The following is a 20,441-nucleotide window of genomic DNA, read 5'->3' as shown; positions in this document are numbered from 1 at the left end:
AGCAGTGAGTTTGTGTTTGCTCCTAAATTTCCAAAGTATGCTAGAAGCCCTGCTCAAAAAGGACATGAAGGGAGGAATGAAGCCAATTCAAGTACACAACATAAAACTAACACTTCCACCCAAAGACCATGCATCAGCCCCAAATTACTATAAGGCCTACCTGTAAAGGAGTCGCACAAGTATAAACGGTATTTTGTTGAACTGTCTGTAAATGTTTTATCAAATGTTTAGGACCAATGGACCAGCCAAGCTGGAAAAGAAAAGTAGATTTAAAAAATGAATCTAATTGTAAGTACCAAATTTGATAGAGTAGGTAAGCTTAATGTAATTATTAGCTATATGCATTTCTAGAATGCTCACACTATGAAAGTAGTGTAGTCTTAGTAGTTAGAAACATTTCAACCCTGATCATTTTGTGGAATAGTTTCCAACTGGAGTCACTAAATTCTGCCTTCAGAAGGTAAACAGTGCCTGCAATCATTATTATCTTCCCCTCTCTTTGATTTGCTACTTCTAATATTCTGGAGGTCTAATGACCAGTAAAAAGCTTGTTTGACTTTGGGCTTCTCTGGTGGCGCAGTGGTTGAGGGTCCGCCTGCCGATGCAGGGGACGCGGGTTCATGCCCCGGTTCGGGAAAATCCCACATGCCACAGAGTGGCTGGGCCCGTGAGCCATGGCCGCTGGGCCTGCGCGCCCGGAGCCTGTGCTCCGCAACAGGAGAGGCCACAACAGTGAGAGGCCCGCATACCACACACACAAAAAAAAAACTTGTTTGACTTCAATATAGGTAAAAGTAACTCTGAATGAGGGCCGTAAGGGAGTCTTCCATAATTTGGTTCTCCAGCCCTCATTTTTGATACTCTCTGCTTCTTAGCCAAGTTTAGAAGAGGTGAAGTTGGAAGACAACCAAGTTTCAATTGGATCAATTGTGATTGTACTACATAGTGCAGTGGTTAAGTGTGTGGATTCTGAACCTAGACTTCCTGTCCTGGCTTGAATTCGAATTCATTAGCAAGGTAACCTTAAGCAAGTTACTTAGTTTCTCTGTACTTTAGTTTTATTGTCTGTAAATGGGAATAATAAATTATACCCACCTCATAATGTGGTTATGAGAATGAAAGGAATCAGTATATGGAAAGCTCTTAGAACCTGACACATAGTAAGTGCCAAAATGTTAGCTATTATTTTTTCTCCTTTTATATTAATATACAGTAATCTGAACATTCTTTGCAAAGAAAAGAGTACCATTAGTTGGTTACTTATAAAATCTAAAAATTACCTAATTTTTCTTACTTTTAAAGGAATGATTAAGTCTCAAAAAGGATAAAGGCCAATATGAAAACTGAATGAGTAAATAAGCAGATTAGTAAGTATAAAACCCTGGGTAAACTGAATATCTATGCATTTAAAACACAAAAAACTCTACAAGAAGTAAAATACAGGCCTGTTTTCAAACAGTTAAATTCTTCTTCATCTTACCTTCCAGCCAGTTACACTGAAAGTCTTTCCAGCACTTCCTATCGTTATTGTTCTCTCCCACATACCTGGAAAAGTGGCTGAACAGAAAAAAGAAAAAAAAAAAAAAAAAAAGGTTAGATAATTGCTTTATAGTCAGTCTACACTCAGTATAATCTAAAAACATAAATGCCTTATAATATAGTCAGTATAGTTATTTCAACAGGTTTTTTTAGAGATAATTTAACTTTAACCCAAACACAGTTGAAAATGTTACCATGCTTGAAAACATTTAAGTGGCAAAATTATCTCCCAGGGCAGGAATGGCAGAGGTGCCAGCAGGCAGCGCTCCAGGCCGGTTGAGTGCTGTGGTCACAGGAGCAACAGCACTCAGTGCTCAGTGTTAGTAGTAGCTGGGTGCCCAGCATAATCATTCTGTGGCACAGTTTTGCTTGTGGTTCTGGCTAGTGTTTAGCTCACCTCTACTCTGCCCATTTTCTGAGTCTATTTCTACAGGATTCCTAGGGCAATGGTTCTTAAAATACAGTCCCCACACAGCAATAGCAGTATCACTGGGGAACTTGTAAGAAAGGCAAATTCTTGGATCCTCAGAAACTCTGGGGAAGGGTCAACAATCTGCATGCATGTGTGTGAGTGTGTGTATGTGTTTTATAAATAACTTACTGAGATATAAATCCCATGACATATAGTTCACTCGTTTAAGTGTACCATATCCACAAAGTTGAGCAACAATTACTACAATCAATTTTAGAACATTTTTTTTTCACCCCAAAAGAAGCCCTATACCTATTAGGTATCAACCACTAATATTCCCATGGCCAATAATTTTAGAACTTATGCCTGAATGGAGCTTATCTAACACATGTATTTTCTCTGTAATGCACAACACAGCTTTCCTGCTCTTAGAAGCATTAGACAGCACTTCAGCACTATATTTGGGGGCCATTTAAAATAGCAAAACCACTGTGAAAAGAACACTTGCTTATAGAACAAGCTGTAATAAGAAGGCATAGTGTTGCCTTGTTGACATTAACTGGAAACATCCATGTCAGGCAACTCAAATTTTTCACCCCTCTGGACATGTCTGCAAATGAAGCACTCTAGTGATTTGGGGGTTACAAATGTATTTTAGTGAGTAGATGAATTCACAAATACAGATTCCATGAAAATGGCAAATGACTATATAAAAATTTTCAAGTTGATTGATACCTTTAGTAAAATCATTCATTCACTTATTCATACACTCATCAAACATTTATTAGCAATGATCAGGTGCCAGGTACTAAGCTAGGTCTAGAGGAAACAATGACAAGAAAGATGCATTTCCTATCTTGAAGGAGCTTAATGTCTAGTGGGGGTTGGAGACAAGAAGAACAATTATATTACAGTGTGATAAGTGCTATAATAGCAACAGGCATGGAATATTCTGCAAGGATAGGAGATGGTGTTAGGGGTAGTTCTCTGCAGTCAGTAATGCTTGAGGTGAGACTTGGATGACCACATAGGGCTTTGCTGGGTAGAGAAGGGGAAAAAAAGGTGTTTTGGACAAAGGGGATGCAGGTATCAAACTCATGGAGGTATAAAATACAAGAGTTGGTGAATTCTGTTGGACATCGGTAAATTATTCCTCTGCTAATCTGAGAATGCTACCTACAAAACTGTTTTTTGGATTCCTCAAGTAATTTAGTTGTGAAATTCTTCACGTGCAATCCCACAAGTTTTTCACCTTTTTTTTTAGAGGTACAATAGATGCTCTTATATTGTTCTAAGAGTGTTGGTATGCACAAAGGGAAAATAAATACCCATTTCTGGGGGGCTAAGTTACTGTCTTCTTGAAGTAATCTTCTCATAAGCAAGTAAAGTGCCTACTAAAATGTAAGATAGCTAAAGAAAGTTCCAAAATGGATACATATGCAATTTTAGCCTATCACGAAATACCTGTCAACATTTGTAAAGGCAGAAAAACAATATAAATCAGAAAAGTTACCACTGTATTCTCTGTGAAGTATAAGAAAACCCAAAAAGACAAATGAAGAAAATATTCAGAGGGTCCATTCGAAGAAGGAATATTCTAACATTTGATGTAAATAACCATATCCTTTCAAGTTTTGAGACATTTCTAGTCTTCTATTTAGTCTTCTAAAATATTCCAAAGGACACGACAGATGTCCCACTTTCCTATTTGATCACAGAAAAATCCAAACTATGTATAATGCAGATTATCCCTTCCTTTAAAGTAATAATATATATCCAAAATCAGGAAGGCCTATTAGTAAAAACAATATTTAGAAATAAATTCTTTGAAAATAAAAATTACCCAAACTAATATAATACTAATATGTTTTAACAATAAGTTATACATGAAGGAAATAAAAACTATGCACACATCAAATGTAGGTTTCATTCACAAAATATCAAATCTAACTATAGCATAAATTTAAAAGGAGAGCTAAGTAATTTCTTGATGGCTATTTTGGCCATATAAAAGTGGATGTCTTTTTTTCAAGGAGTAAGCTGATCAGCTAAATAATTTACAAGGAATTTTATACTAATTTTCCAAATATCAATGGATTAGTATATAAATATCAGTGTATTAGTATAATCTCTTCCAGAAGAGAGGTTTCATTTGTTGACTGTAATGTCATTTTACTGAAACCTGCAGAAATCATTTGAGTCAAGAATGATTCAGTAAGAACAAGTTCTACTATTTCAATAAAAAGGGCCCTAAGTAATTTAAAACATTGAATGTCCATGTCCTCTCCATCTCAGAGATCTGGGGAGCTACAGAAGTTAATGTAAACAGACAGGCAGAGCAGATGACCACAGCACTGCATGTGAATATAGTAACCTAAAGAAATAAAAAAAAATCTTTGCAGGTCTGATGATTTTAAAAAAACATATTCAGTTCCAGTATTGGTAAGTTTAGCTTGCAGTTATACCTGAAAGGCAGCTGGTCTTTGTACTTCTCATTTATGACCCATGATCCTTAAATCAGCCACAGCAGCTATAACAGTTATTCACAGGTGACTTAGGCTTCATTGGAAGTCAGATAAAGATGAGAGACATGATGAAGAGTGAAAACTACACCAGGAAAAACTGCCTCTGTGACAACATGAAGATGATGCTAATTTCATGATGTATGGCCAGCAAGCCTTACTGTATTATATTAAAGAGCTACTATTGCACTCTGTAAATTGATGGAAGAGCCATTTAGCATCTTTCATGTAACAAAGGCCACTGTATTTAATAGAATAAGTTTTCACACATTTGTACTCTCTAAATAATGAAATAGTGAATTCATTTTTTTCTTGTTTTAACTTTATGAGTTGTTAAAACAACTAAAAAATCTGAGTTAAAAATATATGATATCTTTAGGAAATAACATCATCATTTACACTTTTACCATGAAGGGCTTATAATATAAGGTTTAAACAATAAATTTCAAGATCATTTAAAGTAATATTTTGGAAAGAATATTGCTAAACTGAGTTAACTAAATTTTTTAAAGCTTTGAGTCATTGCATAGGCATGAACATTTGTAAAACATGTAAAATGTTAAGTATAAAATTATATTTATTCATTAGATAGATAACCTCTTCCTCTCTCTGCTTAATCTAAAAAAATTACCAAAACATTTAATTGTCCATGTTGATCTGATTTTCAACTGGGAAGAAGTTAGTGACCTGAGACAGAGATCATCAAGATGTGAGAAGGTGAGCTGTGATGCAATTTTGACAAATAACAGAAGTCTGCTGGGCTAAGGCACCATATCTTGCAAATCTCTGACCCTCTTCTCTGTTTATACATTCTTCCTTAGAAGATTCATTCTCTTCCATGGGTTCCACTATCAACAAAAGTTTGATGACTGCCAAAAATAAATCCCTTCACAATTTGATCCTGACGATCAGGCCTATAATTCTACTTGTTTCTAGACATCTCCTCCTCTATGTCTCAAAGACACTGAAACTTAGCAAGACTAGAGCATGAGAAGCAGGAATTTCCTTTGCTCAGCTCTTCCCCACAGATCTGTTCCTCCTCCCACATCTCCGTCCCTGGGTAAGGGCCTCATCACTGCCTAGTGGTCCAGGCTAGAGATCTCAGAATCACACTTGCTTGCTTTTCCACCTTCAAATGCTATATTCTGTGCCCTATAGATTTTACTTCTAAGCAGCCCTCATGTATCGTCTCCACCGCCAGGGCATCTGACTTAAGATCCTCAGCTGGTTCTTACCTTTATAAAACAAATCCAGTATGGAACTAATTACCCTGCCTTGTCACTACCTGTTGCAGTAGTTCTCAAAGTATGCTCACTGGTACCCTGATGATCAAATTAATTATTGAGTTTTTAAATAGAACTTAAAAAAATCAATATTAAGTTTTCCACAAAATTTTCTTAAGCCACAAAATTTTAAGCACTTAAGGTAAGTGCTACCACTTATCTGATAGTGAATGCTACCAACAGTGAAACAAATGAGCATTAGAAAATGAACATTAATGGCAAAAATCAGAAAAACTCAGATGTATTTGTTTCAATAGCACTTTGTTACAGGTGAATACACACAGACTTGTAGTTTTTACACTGACTTCTAATTACTGAATTTCTGTTAAGAAAATTGCCTCTAGTTTCATGATGAAATAAGTATGTATTGTCACTATCTCATGATGTGAACATCATGACTTTAAGATGCTCTATCACTAAAGTAAGTTTCAGAACCACTGACCCCCTCAATGAAGTTTAAACTCTTTATCCTCATATATAAAGTCCTTCAGAATCACCCTACTTTTCCACTCTCATCTGTGCCAGTTACTGCAACACACCCTTCTACCACTTAAGTATATCTTGATCTTTCATGCCTCCTTGCCTCAGTGCATAAAAGTTTATCTGATAGGAATTTTCTTTCTATTTCTCTGCCTAACTAAGTCCCATCTTTTGCCCACTCCTTTGTTGATCACCTGAAGCAGTTGCTTTCTCCTCTGTGCCTCTACAACAATTTGTAATTTGCCGCGGATAATTATGATATGTGCAAAAACTATTTATATATAAGTGCACTAATTTTAAAATTTATTGGTTCCTGCCAGTGATTTTAGTTATCCTTCCCTCACCATTTTCACACTTCCTATTCATTTTATTCAACAATTACTTTCTGACTGTCTACCATGCACAAGACACTTTCTTGGAACTAAGGAGTCAGAAGAGACCAAAACATTTAAAAATTCCTACCTACTTGCAGGTTCAAAGTAAAATATATAGATCCTGATATTTGTTATAGAGGAAAAAACAAAAACAGAATGGAAAAAGGACAAAGAAAATGCTGGAAGGAGAGGTGTAACTATCTTAAATGTTGTGGTCATCAAATTTGACATCTGGGGCTTCCCTGGTGGCGCAGTGGTTGAGAGTCCGCCTGCCGATGCAGGGGACACGGGTTCGTGCCCCGGTCCAGGAAGATCTCACATGCCGCGGAGCGGCTGGGCCCGGGAGCCATGGCCGCTGAGCCTGCGTGTCGGAGCCTGTACTCCGCAACGGGAGAGGCCCAACAGTGAGAGGCCCGCGTACCACAAAAAAAAAAAAAAAAAAATTTGACATCTGAATAAAGACCCCAGAGAGGTGACAGACTGAGCCATTTGGATATCTGGCGAAAAGTGTTTCCAGGTATAGGTAGGGCAAGTGCAAAGACCCAAAGGTTGCAGCCCAGTTTATAACCCTATAGTTGATATAAGTTTGGATTACCTCAGAAGACACTGTGGCTTTTGTGAGATGGCCCAGTAGTAATGGTGAAATTCCAGGCAAGGGCCACGCAGCAATACCTTACTGTCGTGACAGTTTTTTCCTGTTGACCTGGCATTTTGGCAACCTGCTCAGCAGTTCAGGAACAATTAAGTTCCCTATGTCTTATATGCCAAGTAATAGCTAGATTCTTGAAAAAAGCTAAAAATAAAGGCAAAAGTACTACTTCTCTGGTTTCATAGTTTTATAGTGTGATCCAAAATCTCATCTCCTAAGTTTGTACTGCTTGTCCTTCAATCTGCTCATAAATTCACTCAAGCATCATTCATTCAAGGCCCATTTTTAAGCACTCACAGACATTTACCCATTACAAAGACTATTTTAAAGCTCTTCTGGGATCCTTTCCAATCAGATGTTCCACACGTGCCCAAACACATTTAGATTTGTGATTCTATGTAATAATTGGTACCTATTTTAAAATGCTTATTTCCAGTATACACAAGCCATTCATAAACCTCATCACTGATGCAGAGTGTGTCATATTTGATGCAAAGGTCAGCAATTACTTGGAGTTCCTCTTTGGTATACACCTACACATATGAAAGGAAACAAAGGAGCAGAGCCAATTATTCAACATGTGAGAAAATGATGGACCAGAAGATTGTATAAAGATATCAAAGACTCACCTTGCCAAGGGGGTTATGCGGAGTATTTAGTATTATAGCTTTGGTTTTGGAATTAAACTTGCTTGCCAGTTCTTGAGGATCTAATGTCCAGTCAGAACTAGACCATTTTTTCCCATCAACAAGTTTCTAAGCATGAAGAATGAAGATGTGATTTAATTCAGTTAATTTATGTTTGCTGTCCTACAAAAAAGTAACCTAACAAGGAAAAAAAAGTAGAGAAAGCCATGGCAAAGGTAACTGAACAGATGACAAACAAAGAAAAGAAATAGAAATAACTAAGCTTTACTCTGCCTTAAGAGCCCAACAGGATGTGAGTTCCATGCTCATACCTGTTAATTGGAAACATGAACTCTGTCAACATTAATGGCTGTGAAAGTGCCTATATTCCTTCAAAGGAGCCAGCTCTAACTATGGTTAACACATCTGATACTATAAGACTAATAGAAGATTCTGTGATTCACCTTGTATCACTTATTTTGATGAAAATTTTAAAAAGACAATGGATCTATACTGTATTCCTAAAGATAAAAGCAGAATTTAAAAAAAATTACTTCATTCAGAATTCAATAAGCATTTATTGAGCACCCAGCATATACCCTACACTGTTAGTCACTGGGGACCAGAGCTATAAAAGTGAGTCAGAAATGGTTTCTGACCTGGTGGTGCTCAGTCAATAGGGGAGACACATAACCACAAAAACTAGTATTACACACAATGTAGACGCTGATACAACAGACAGACGTGCAAACACAAGATAAAGTAATAAAAGATCCCCCTTTAAAGTTGTTACCTTCAGTCACAGTAGAGATATATAGTAAATCCCAAAATGTAATCAAAGTAGGAACTTTACTGGCAACAAAGTAATGGTATTTACAAAACTTCTTAAAACATGTGAATCATAGGGGCAAACTTACAGATCTCAGGGGAATAAAAACAGGTATTGCTCCAGCCATTCTCACCATGGGCTCATAGCAGTCATAGAAAGGCACTATCACTATGACCTGGAATAAAACCAAATAACACAACATATTAATCATTAATCCGTTTAACAAATATTGTGTACATACTATGTGCAAGGCACTATACTACATGCTGAGATGCAGCAGTGTAGAAAGCAGGCTTTGTCTTCTCATATCTGAGTGAAAAAGACCTTGGGGATAAACTTGTCGGGATCCTTAATTGGAGCCCTTGATCTCTTAGGGAGATCTGTGGATAGGCTTGCAGTGGGACCCTTGGAATTGTATGTAAAATTTTTTACATGCATAGGTATATTTTTCTGGGGAAAGGGGTCATAGCTCTCATCACATTCTCAAAGGGATGTTCCAGACAAAAACATTGAGTTTAAATTTCAAATTAGAAAATAAATGATCAGTGGCAGAGCAAGACCATAAGGAAAGAGAGCACTGCAACTGATGCTCTCCGCTGTGGAGTACTAATTTATTAGTATTATCCTGAGAGTAAAGACGTTTGTCGTTTCTCAAAAGTATCCCTAAACAAAAAGCGTATGCAGGTAGACGGGATGCTACTGCTAATGTCTGATAACCACAATTTCCCTCCAGATGACTTATATCTGGATCCTTTTTTCCTAGCCCCTTGAGATATACTTCCTGTTCCTTTTCTCCTACAGGCTCTCTCTCAATCACTCATGGCCTGGCTTTCAGGTCAGTGGGCCAGACTAACCTGTCCAGTTGGTATTCCTTCTGCAGTATGCCAGCCTGGACCTAGCATCCCTAACTTTTTGCTTTTCTATAAGGAGGGTTTGAACACATAATTTATATCCATTGTACACATTTGATTTTTCTATCTTTTTTAAACTTAGAAGTATTTCACAAAAACTTTAATATTATTTAGTTTTAGCACTTATTATTTTAAAGGCTATTTGAGAGTCTATTGAATTCTAGAATAATTTTGTTATAGTTTGCTTGTATAAATAACAGTGCAATGTTCACTTGTAACTATGCATAGTATCTCCATTTTAAAATCATTTGCTGAATAAATTCACATGATTGCTACTGCTAGACTAAAGGGTATAAATATGTTTTATGGTACTTTATATATATAGTCAAACTGCTTGTGAAAAAATCTGGCAACAATTTATAATTTTACAAGTCTACACTAAACTGCCGCATTTAAGTTTGTGTTGGTTAAATTCATGGTACCTAATTATCACCCTAAATTTGCACTTTTCACTGCTTGTACTTCTTTTTCAAGGCCTTTCTCATTGGAGTCATAGGAGACCCTTATATTCTAAAGCCCCTTTGTTTGTACTAGTCATCCAACTCACACTGAGTAGTTCCTATACAATGTGCTATGTGTTGGGTACTGTGGAGGACAAAGAAATGAGCCAGGAATGAATCTTTTCCTCAAGTTCTTAATTAGACTATGAAATTCTTGGGGACTAAGATGACCCATCTTTGTAGCCCTGGTGAGAAACAGTGCCTGGTAGGAAGTGAGAGCTCAATGAAGGAAAGTAAATTGGGAAGGCAGCGAGGTGGAACTGAAGAATATACTTAACATGCTTCCCTGAAATTTCCTTATTTTTACAATGGAAATAATTCCCCTCTCTTTTTGAAGAATATTTACTGAGCACTCACTATTTCAGGTGTTAGCTCTATAGCGATAAACTAGTTTTCCTGGAACTTACATTCTCCTGCAAGACATGTATAATAAATAAGAAAACAAGGAAGTAAATCAGCTAATTTCACATAGTAATAAATACTATAAGGAAAATAATAGGTCAGTATGATGGAAAGTGGTGTGTGTGGTTTCAAAATATTAGATAAGATGATCAGGGAAGAAAGAATAGAGGAAAGAAGGCCAAGGGCTGAGCCCTAGGACACACCAATAAAGTGCAGAGTAGGAAGAAGCAACAAAGGAGTAACAACACCAAAGTCTCAGATAAAACTTTCAACTACTTTATAGGAATAAAGGAGATTACGTATATGAAAGTATGACTGTACTTCCTTACCATTTCTCCTTAAGTAGCTTACTGTTTGGCTGTAGTAGAGTGAATTGAGATGTAAAAGGATAATGTAACACAAAGTAACAGGTATCTTTCATAAAGAAGGTACAGATAAAGTGCGGGGAGAATTCAAAGAAAGGAATTAACAATACAGATCACGGCAAATATTCATTCTTCACACCCAGCTTAACCAACACCTCTCTAGAGCTTTCCAGACCTATATTAGCAGAGCTGATCACTTCTTCCTCTTGTCACCATGGTAACTTATACGTTCCCCACGACCGCCTATAGCATTGCATTCCTCCTCATCTGTTTACAAGTCTATCTCCTCTACTAAACAGGGAACCCTTTCCACACAGAAACCGTCTTTTAAAAATCTCTCCCACAATGTCTAGCGTATCCTCAATAAATTCTGAATAAATGAAACAGGTGAGGAAATACTGAAGCAGGGGTATTGGAATGATAATGGGGAATTAGGGGCAGAGCTGACTGAGGTCAGTGCCAAAGTGGGTTTTATATCACATCACTAAATAAAGAAATCACTCAGCCTTCTTGTTATACATCCCTCACACAGTGCTGCTAACAATACAGGGTACAAAAAGACAGGAACCAAACACTTGTTGATTGAGTTCAGATTAAAGGTTATTTTAGCAGTGAAAACTAAGATTCATTTTCCCGCATCACTGCTAGCCCCTTTTACCTTCTCTTATCTAAATAGGCTGTAAATATAAGAATAAATGACATGCAACAAAATGGATGAATCTCACAGACAAAATGATAAATGAGAGAAGCCAGACTCAAGAGTACATACTGTATGATTCTATTATATCAAGTTAAAGAGCCGGCAAAATGAACCTATGGTGACAGAACACAGAAGAGCGGTTACCTCTGGAAGAATATAGACTATGGAGGGGCAAAAGGGAACCTTCTGGGTTGCTGGAAATGTACTATATCTTCATCTGGTTTGTGGTTACATGGAGACATACATACACATATACATATAAACATTTACTAAGCTGTACTTAACATTTGTGAACTTGACTGTACATAACTTATACTTCAAAAATAATTCAAATAAAAAAGAGTATAAAATAAGTAAAAATAAAAGCAGGACAAATGATAGTGATTAATATAGGCAACATGATAATGTTAATATACTTACTTCATCTCCCTCATCAATTAATCCTTGAATGGCATTAAAAAGAGATCCATATGCTCCTACTGTCACAAGGATTTCTTTATTTGGATTTATTTGATTTTGATAAAACTTTTCATATAGGCAGGACAAAGCTTTCACAAGTGATGGATGACCCTGTTGAGTAAAAGGAAGAACAAAACCTTAAATTTAATTATGGGACCTACTTCTTTGAGATGGTTTGGCTCTAAAATGTAAGAATTTTTAACATCTGGGTCTTATAATTTTCCAATTTGTATTTTTAAATGGCAATAAATTAAAATATCTTTTTTCCTATTTTCAGAGGGTTCCTGCATGAATGGTCAAGAAGACTTGTGGTAATTTTTTTTTAGTAGAATCTATGAAATCTCTGGATATCCTAGGCATTCCACCACAGAAAGATGCAGGTTGTGCTGAGGTAGAAAGGAAGAAAGTAACTAGTTGGAAATAGAGAATATTAAGTAAGAAGCCAGTGCTGAGGCTGCATAAGTTTGAAAGGGAGAGAAAATATGTCTAAAGTGAATATTCTCCTTCCCTGCTTGTCGTAGGACCTCATCCTGGAACAACGGTAAACGAAGGGCCAAGACAGGACTGTGGAGAAGCTGGAAGTAGGGGACAGCTCATCCTAGGAGATAAGGGTAAGGGTGAGTGTTCCTCTGGTTATCAAGTTGGGACAGTTGGTTCCAGAAAGCCAATTACGGAGAAGTGGTAGAAGTACATTCACGCACAATACAATATAAAATACAAGCTCACACCCCACATAGTCCTCATATACTTACAAAGCCCCGTGTGTACTGATTCAGACTATCAATTGCTGCAATCTTTGATAATTCTTCCTTTACATATACAGGAGGGGATATATCTGGAAGGCCTTGGCCAAGATTCACAACAGAGGGGTCTGCAGCCAACTTGGTAAATTCAATCCTAAGGTAAAAAATAGTAACATTAGTAAGTACTAAAATTACAAAGTTAGCTGTTTATACCTCATAGTCTTTAGAGACTGAAAAATAAGACTTAGTTTAGTCTTACAGATCAAACAAAATTAATGAGTTCACGACAAAAATTTTACCGTCTACAAAATGACTTTACCCGGAAAAATTATGGCTGAACTGATGAACTTAATGTTTCTTACAAATCTCAGTTCCATGATGCCCATATTTTAATCATATAAATATTTTTCTCAACCATCTGCTGCTAGGTTCTCTTATCAACCATTAGAAAGGAGGGCTAATAGGAAAAGTTGATGGATTAGAAGATAAGCTCCACAAGGGCATCCACCCAATCTGTCATTTTCTCTGTCCATTTCCAGTGCCTAGCTCAGGACCTGGCACATTTGCTAAGTGAATAAATCAGTATATGAATCATTATTTCCTTCCATTTCCACTGAATGGATGAATTAAAATAAGTGGTTTTATTTATAGACTATAGATAAAGCTAAAAATTCCCAAATAAGGATATAAACATGTGGAGGAAAAAAACTTCACCCAATGATTATTGTTTATTCTAATGTACTCACCACACATTGCTATCAAGGCCTTCAATTCGTTTTGCATTTTTGAATTTCAAAGACATTTTCTGAAAGATATAAATATTGAAAGGTTTTAAAATTTCTTTAATCAAAACAAAAATGCCAGAAAATCATGGGTAACTCTTGCTTTTCCCTATTGGCACCATGGAAAAAGCAGTACTGTAGAGATAAATTCTAGACGCCAATACAAAGTTCTGAAGAGGAATTCATCTCCCACCTACTGCTCTAAGGAGTGTTTTTCCTTATGAACCTTAGATGTTTATCTTCTCACCTAAGAACAAAAATATCACCCTAGCCTAAAAAAATAAATCAATTTAAAGACCTGAACTATACTGAAGAGAACAATAATGATACTAAAAAAAGTCAGTTTAAAGAAATATCTTGAGGGGACTTCCCTGGTGGTGCAGTGGATAAGACTCCGCACTCCCAATGCAGTGGGCCCAGGTTTGATCCCTGGTCAGGGAAGTAGATCCCACATGCACGCTGCAACTAAAAATCCCGCATACCGCAGCTAAGAGTTCACATGCCACAACTAACGAGCCAGCGAGCTGCAACTAAGGAGGCTGTGAGCCGCAACTAAGACCCGGTGCAACAAAACATATAAATAAATAAATAAATACTTGAGTCATGCTGTGAAGATCATTTTAGGCCAGGTGTACTAACAGTTTCACAATTAAGTTCCTTGTATGGCATACAGGAAGCACCAAAACAAATGGTTTTAAAACTACTTAATAAGGAGTTCTAAATAATAATAATAGTAGGTAACATTACTGGATACTAAGTATGTACGAGGCACTGTTCTAAGTGTCTTAAATAATTAACTCATTTAATATTTACAACAACTTGATGTAGTGGTTCTATTATGAGCCATAATTTACACGTGAGGAAAGTGAGGTACACAGAGGATAAGATCATGTAACTTTACATCTGCCCAATTCACGAAACCTAGTAGCATTTAAACCCAAACAGATTCAACTCAGGATGTGAACCCAGGTAGTGTGACTTCAGAACACATATTCAGTACTGTTTCTGCATACTGTCTTTTACTTAACAAGACCTTTGATTACTAGAATGCTGTCTCTTAAAAAAGTATATTAGAGGGCTTCCCTGGTGGCGCAGTGGTTGAGAGTCCGCCTGACGATGCAGGGGACACAGGTTCGTGCCCCAGTCCGGGAAGATCCCACATGCCGTGGAGCGGCTAGGCCCGTGAGCCATGGCCGCTGAGCCTGCGTGTCCGGAGCCTGTGCTCCACAACGGAAGAGGCCACAACAGTGAGAGGCCCGCGTACCGCAAAAAAAAAAAAGTATATTAGACATTTAGGTCAGGTCTACTCACATCAAGCAAGTTAGGGCTGGGGTATAAAAATATTAAAAGCTAAAATTATGGAAGAGCATGCAATTTTTTAGTCCTTTAGAGTGTAAAATTAAGTTTATATTATCTCTCAAAAGCACTGAATTAGTTTTGAGTTCATTGTTGCCAAGCTGCTGGAAATTAAAAAAAAAAAAGGATTGGCAGCATTTTTGCAAAGATTTTCCTAATAGAATATTAAAGTAATTTTAATTCCATCTGGGAGGGAGATAATGATAATGGTTATTAAACAGACCATTGTTCTCATCTATTCCCAATAATGGAACCAAGAAAAATATCTTTTTACTCTCATATTTTTAATCTTTGAAACTCCAGTGAAGTAAATCACACGCAAATTCTCCAGAGGTTAATGTGCCTTCCAGAACAGCCTAATGATTAAATGCCCACCTGAACATGATGCTGTTATAGAGACTACAATTATAAAACTAAAACTCTGAGAAAGATAGGAAAGGTATTCTAACAGTTGTTCTTTGTCATCTCTAAAACATGTTTAAAGTTAATGATTCATTTAATCTATGACTCCAAACACAAAGTAGAAATTCATATATAAAAGTGAGCATAGTCTACAGTAGACAATTTAGACAAAGTCCAATTTCACCTAAAATATTTGGATAATTGCAGTCAAAATGCATTTTTAAGATTTAATTTTCTTTAACATTTGTATCTAGATGAGACTCTTCTCCCATGACTCTCTGTGCCTCTGTTCCTTCCCACTGTATACCTCAACCATTCTGACCTGTTAAATATGCTATAGTCTTCTCTCACAAGCTCCGTATGTGATCCTTCCCTTACCCAAAAGGTCTTTCTACACCAATGTTTCTCAGCCTTTTCTTTTTGTCACCACTGTGCACCACCCTCCCCCAACCATGGAGACTTTTTAGACATTTTTTCTAATCATGTCTCCCCCGCTCCCTCATTAAATATTAAGGAATAAGATTTTGTCGGATAGAGTTGAGCTTTGGAGGATCACAAAACATTGTAATAACCAAGATTTATTTCACCTGCCAAGCACCAGTTTCTCCCTCTTGTGGGCAATAATGCCCCTGTTAAGAATGCATGTTCTGCATTCGATCTAAGCCCTGCTCTCCACAACCTCGTCCCTTCACTTGGCTAACTCCTATTCCACCTGCCACCTTCAGTTCTCAAGTTAGACTTCATTTCCTCCAGAGAGCCTTCTCTGATTCCTCAAGTCATGGTTAGATGCTCCTCCTATGTGTTCCTATGACATGAAGCATTCCCAGCATTTACTACATAACATTGTCTTTTTTTCTGTTTATTTGTCTGTATTCTTCCTTAGACTATAAGCTCTATGAGGACTATTTCTAGGTTGTTCACTGTTCACTGACTGTGTATTAATCGGATTTCTCCAGAGAAACTGAACCAATAGGATGTGTGTGTGTATATATATATATATATAGCGATTTATTTCTAGGAATTGGCTCATGAGATTTGTGGGAGCTAGCAAGTTCAAAATCTGCAGAGCTCCAGCAGGCTGGAGACCCAAGGAAGAGCTCATGTTGCAGCTCGAGTCTGAAGGCAGTGTGGAGGCAGAATTCCCTCTTCCTGGGGGAACCTCAGTCTTTTTTTTCTCTTACAGCCTTTAGCTGACTGAATCAAGGCCAAATTACATTATGGAGGGTAATTTGCTTTACTTAAAGTCTACTGATTGAAACGTTATCTTACCTGAAAAATATCTTCACAGAACAATCTAGACTGGTGTTTGACCAAATATCTGGGTAGTGTGGCCTAGGCAAGTTGACAGATAAAATTAACCATCAGAGTGTCCAACACACAGTGCTATGCCTAGCACATAGCAAGCTTTTAATAAATATCTGATGAATGAATGAAAAAAACCCACACATTACGAGTGAACTTATGGTGTCAGCTACCTTAAGTTAATGCTTCAGTAACACATGAACCCAAAGTCTTGGTTGCTTAAAATCATAAGGGGTTATTTCCTTCTTGTGCTACATATTCACTGAAAGTTAGCTGTTGCTCTGTTCCATGTCACTCTAACTCTTGAGACACAGGCTGATGAAATAGCCTCTATCTGGAATATGGCTAGTTTCATGGCAGAAGGAAAAAATTCTTAACAAGTTTCTGCTTAGATGCAGACACATCACTTCTACTCACACTTTATTGGCCAAAGCAATTTCATGGCTAAGCCTGACACCAACATGGCAGAAATGAAGTCTGGAGTTATAATGAGATACGTAGTTATCATGGGTTGAATTGTGCTTCCCCCTCCCCCGCCCATTCTTACATTGAAGTTTTAACATCCAGTACTTCAGAATGTGATGTTATTTGGTAATAGGTTCATTGCAGATGTAATTAGTTAAGTTGAGGTCATTAGGGTGGGCCCTAATCCAATGTGAATGGTGTTCATATAAAAAGGGGAAATTTGGAGATAGACTGGCATACAGGGAGAATGCCATATGAAGATGAAGGCCGAAATCAGGGTGATGCTTCTAGAAGTCAAGAAACACCAAAGTTTGTCAGCTAATCACCAGAAGCTGGGAGACAAACATGGGACAGATTCCTCCTCACAGCCATCAGAAGGAACCAATCCTGCCAACACCTTGATCCTGGACTTCCAGCCTCCTAAACTGTGTGGTAATACATTTTTGTTGTTGAAACCACTCAGTTTGTGCTACTTTGTTAAGGCAGCCCAAGGAAACGAAGATAGCAGTGAAATGTATAAGACATGCTACAATGCCCAAAGACATCAAGATTCAGCAGTAGGTGCAAATGCTCACTGTCTAAGAACTATTGTCCAGAGTAGATCCGGTATTAGGAAAAGAAAATAAACCTAAAATCCTATGGGGGATTAAACATGAGCCCCAAGTGTACAATGGAACATCTATAGGGCCTGTATAATTTCTGGGCAGCTAACTCCATGAGGTGGCTTCTGTTCCCAGGTAGATTAATACCTGGCATACATATACTGAACTGCTATGTTATAAATGCAAAACTGCTAGGGTACTAATAAGCAGTATCTTTTGTTGTTAATGTGAAGCTGAAAAAATGCAGTTCTACAGAATCACCATTAAGTCCCACTCTTGGCAGAGATAAGAAAAAGTTTATTGTTATTGTCTTTAAAATGTTTACTGTACCTGTCAGAATAGCTATCATCAGGAACCTTCGTGCACTATTGGTGGGATTGTAAATTGGTGCAGCCACTATGGAAAGTAGTATGGAGGTTCTTTAAAAAAATTAAAAATAGAACCACCATATGATCCAGTAATTTCACCTCTGAGTATTTACCCGAAGAAAACAAAGACGCTAATTTGAAAAGATATATACACTCCAATGTTCACTGCCTCATTATTTACAAACAGCCAAGGTAAGTGCCCATGGATAGACAAGTGGATAAAGAAGATGTGGTGTGTGTGTGTGTGTTTGTGTATATATATATATATATTAAACATGGTGTGTGTATATATATATATTATATATATATACACACACACATACACATACACACATAGAATATACTCAGCCATAAAAAAATAAATAAAATCTTACCATTTTTAACAACATGGATGGATCTAGAGGGTCTTATGCTAAATGAGATAAGTCAGACAGAGAAAGACAAATACTGTATGATCTCACTTATATGTGGACTCCAAAAAACAAAACAAACAGAAAAAACAAATGAAAACAGATTCACAGATACAGAGAACAAATGAGTGGTTGCCAGAAGGGAGGGGGCGTGAAATAGGTGAACGGGGATTAAGAGGAACAAACCTCCAGTTATGTAAAAAATAAAACATAAGGATGTAATGTACAGCATAAGGAATATGGTCAATAATATTGTAATAACTTTGGGGACAGATGGTTACTAGACTTATTGTTGTGATCATTTCATAATGTATACAAACGTCAAATCATTATGTAATACACTTGAAACTAACATAATATTGTATGTCAAATACATTTCGACTTAAAAAAAATGTTTACTGCAATGGTACTGGAACAGGAAAGTCTGGAAAGAAGAAAAAAATATTACCCATTATCCTAAGACTCAAACATACTCAAGTTTCAGTTGTATGTAATTTGAGGGCCCTACCTGTTTGACCTGATGCATTTAGATGGGATAGGACAAGTGTAGAAAAAACCCAAATGGTGAGCTGAAGCTGGGGAAATCAAGGCTGTCAATATCTGTGAATCACAGGGTATGAGTCAAGTATAAAAAAGGTAAAGAATGCAAGAGGGCTTCCCTGGTGGCGCAGTGGTTGAGAGTCCGCTTGCCGATGCAGGGGACACGGGTTCGTGCCCCGGTCTGGGAAGATTCCACATGCCGCGGAGCGGCTGGGCCCATGAGCCATGGCCGCTGAGCCTGCGCATCCGGAGCCTGTGCTCCGCAACGGGAGAGGCCACAGCAGTGAGACGCCCGCGTGCCGAAAAAAAATATTTAGAAAAAAAGAATGCAAGAAAAGGCCAGAAACAGAAATTACAAAGCTAATTTTTTGAGAGGTGAAGACAATAACCAGGCATGAGAAGCAGATGGACTAAAGTACTTCAAGACTAGGCTGGAGCAGAAAGGGAGCACCCGTATAATGGGCATGACTTTAATGTGGTGTCAGGCTGCTGGGGTAGCCTAAACATGTATTATCTTTTAGATCTATGAATTAGGTATTTATAGTTGTAATCACATGTGAGTTTTAAAATTTTTTTTGCCTTTTCTCTTGACGGAGTATCTTAAACATTTTATGAATTTTCTTAGTCATCATAAAATTTTCAATTTTAATTAGTAGGTAATATTTCAGGTTATGAATCACACCATACTCCTTCATTCCCCTAGTTTGTGCATTTATTATTCAAGTGTTTGGCAATTTTAGGTAGTATGTTTCTTCTGTATATTATGTGGTCCCTGCTTTGTTTCCTTCAGTTCTAGTTTGATGTGGAAAGTGAATGTTTAAACAGATCTGTTTCAAAAAGAAACGTTGTGCCTCTTTCCCTTTGGAAAGATGATGTATTGACACATTACCAGTTTGAGAGTCTGCTAGAAATTTGATAGTTCCCCAAACTGACTAAAAGGAAACTTTGTTATACTCTTTCCTAGCTTGGAGAGTGAGAAACAGACCAGTGCACAGATGCCTTTGAAGCTCCAAAACTATATGAATCAGATCTCTTAGTTGCACAGGCAGAAACTCAATCTCAACAGCTTAGGGAAAAAAGGAATTTATTAGAAAGCTCATGTCACCATGAGAAGGTAAAAGGTGCAGCCAGCATCAAGGGTAACACTGAAACCAGAAACTTAAACCTCATCAGGGCTCTGCTTCATCTACTTTTCTATGCAATCTCTGTCTGCTTTTCTCCACATGAGACAAAACACAGTTATACCTCCCGATTTCACCATCACAGAGGGCCTGAGAGCTGCCTTCTCTGGTGCCAATTTCAAAAATTCTAGGGAAGGGCTCTGAATGGTTCCTCCCCCCCTCCCCAATTTAAAAAGTACTATATTAATATGCCTGTTAAGACTATAATGAAAAGATATCAGAGCAGTGTGAAGCAAGAT

At 37.4% G+C, this 20,441-nt stretch overlaps 1 protein-coding gene across 4 annotated transcripts in view; it reads right to left on the bottom strand.

Moving 5' to 3' along the window:
• KYAT3 (kynurenine aminotransferase 3) overlaps positions 1–20,441 on the bottom strand; it is a 59,889-nt gene that overhangs the window by 22,815 nt on the left and 16,633 nt on the right. For 3 of the 4 annotated variants that reach the window (XR_016394786.1, XM_089919914.1, XM_089919915.1), the window contains exons 3-11: positions 16,604–16,666; positions 13,541–13,599; positions 12,804–12,948; positions 12,013–12,162; positions 8,803–8,889; positions 7,889–8,014; positions 7,672–7,792; positions 1,481–1,557; positions 161–250 (exon numbers count right to left, since the gene is read on the bottom strand). Coding sequence is in view for 3 of the 4 variants with exons in the window: in XM_089919914.1 (XP_089776040.1) it covers positions 161–250; positions 1,481–1,557; positions 7,672–7,792; positions 7,889–8,014; positions 8,803–8,889; positions 12,013–12,162; positions 12,804–12,948; positions 13,541–13,599; positions 16,604–16,666 (918 nt within the window). In the remaining variant the exon portion in view is untranslated. The remainder of the gene's footprint in view (positions 1–160; positions 251–1,480; positions 1,558–7,671; positions 7,793–7,888; positions 8,015–8,802; positions 8,890–12,012; positions 12,163–12,803; positions 12,949–13,540; positions 13,600–16,603; positions 16,667–20,441) is intronic. The other variant, XM_022553328.3, reaches the window with a different exon arrangement.

The sequence above is a fragment of the Delphinapterus leucas genome, chromosome 1 (genome assembly GCF_059928025.1).
Source record: "Delphinapterus leucas isolate spDelLeu-1000000601 "Yukka" chromosome 1, BTC_Dleu_Yukka2, whole genome shotgun sequence".
NCBI classification, from domain to species: Eukaryota; Metazoa; Chordata; class Mammalia; order Artiodactyla; family Monodontidae; genus Delphinapterus; species Delphinapterus leucas.
This window is presented reverse-complemented; position numbering and strand designations above follow the sequence as displayed.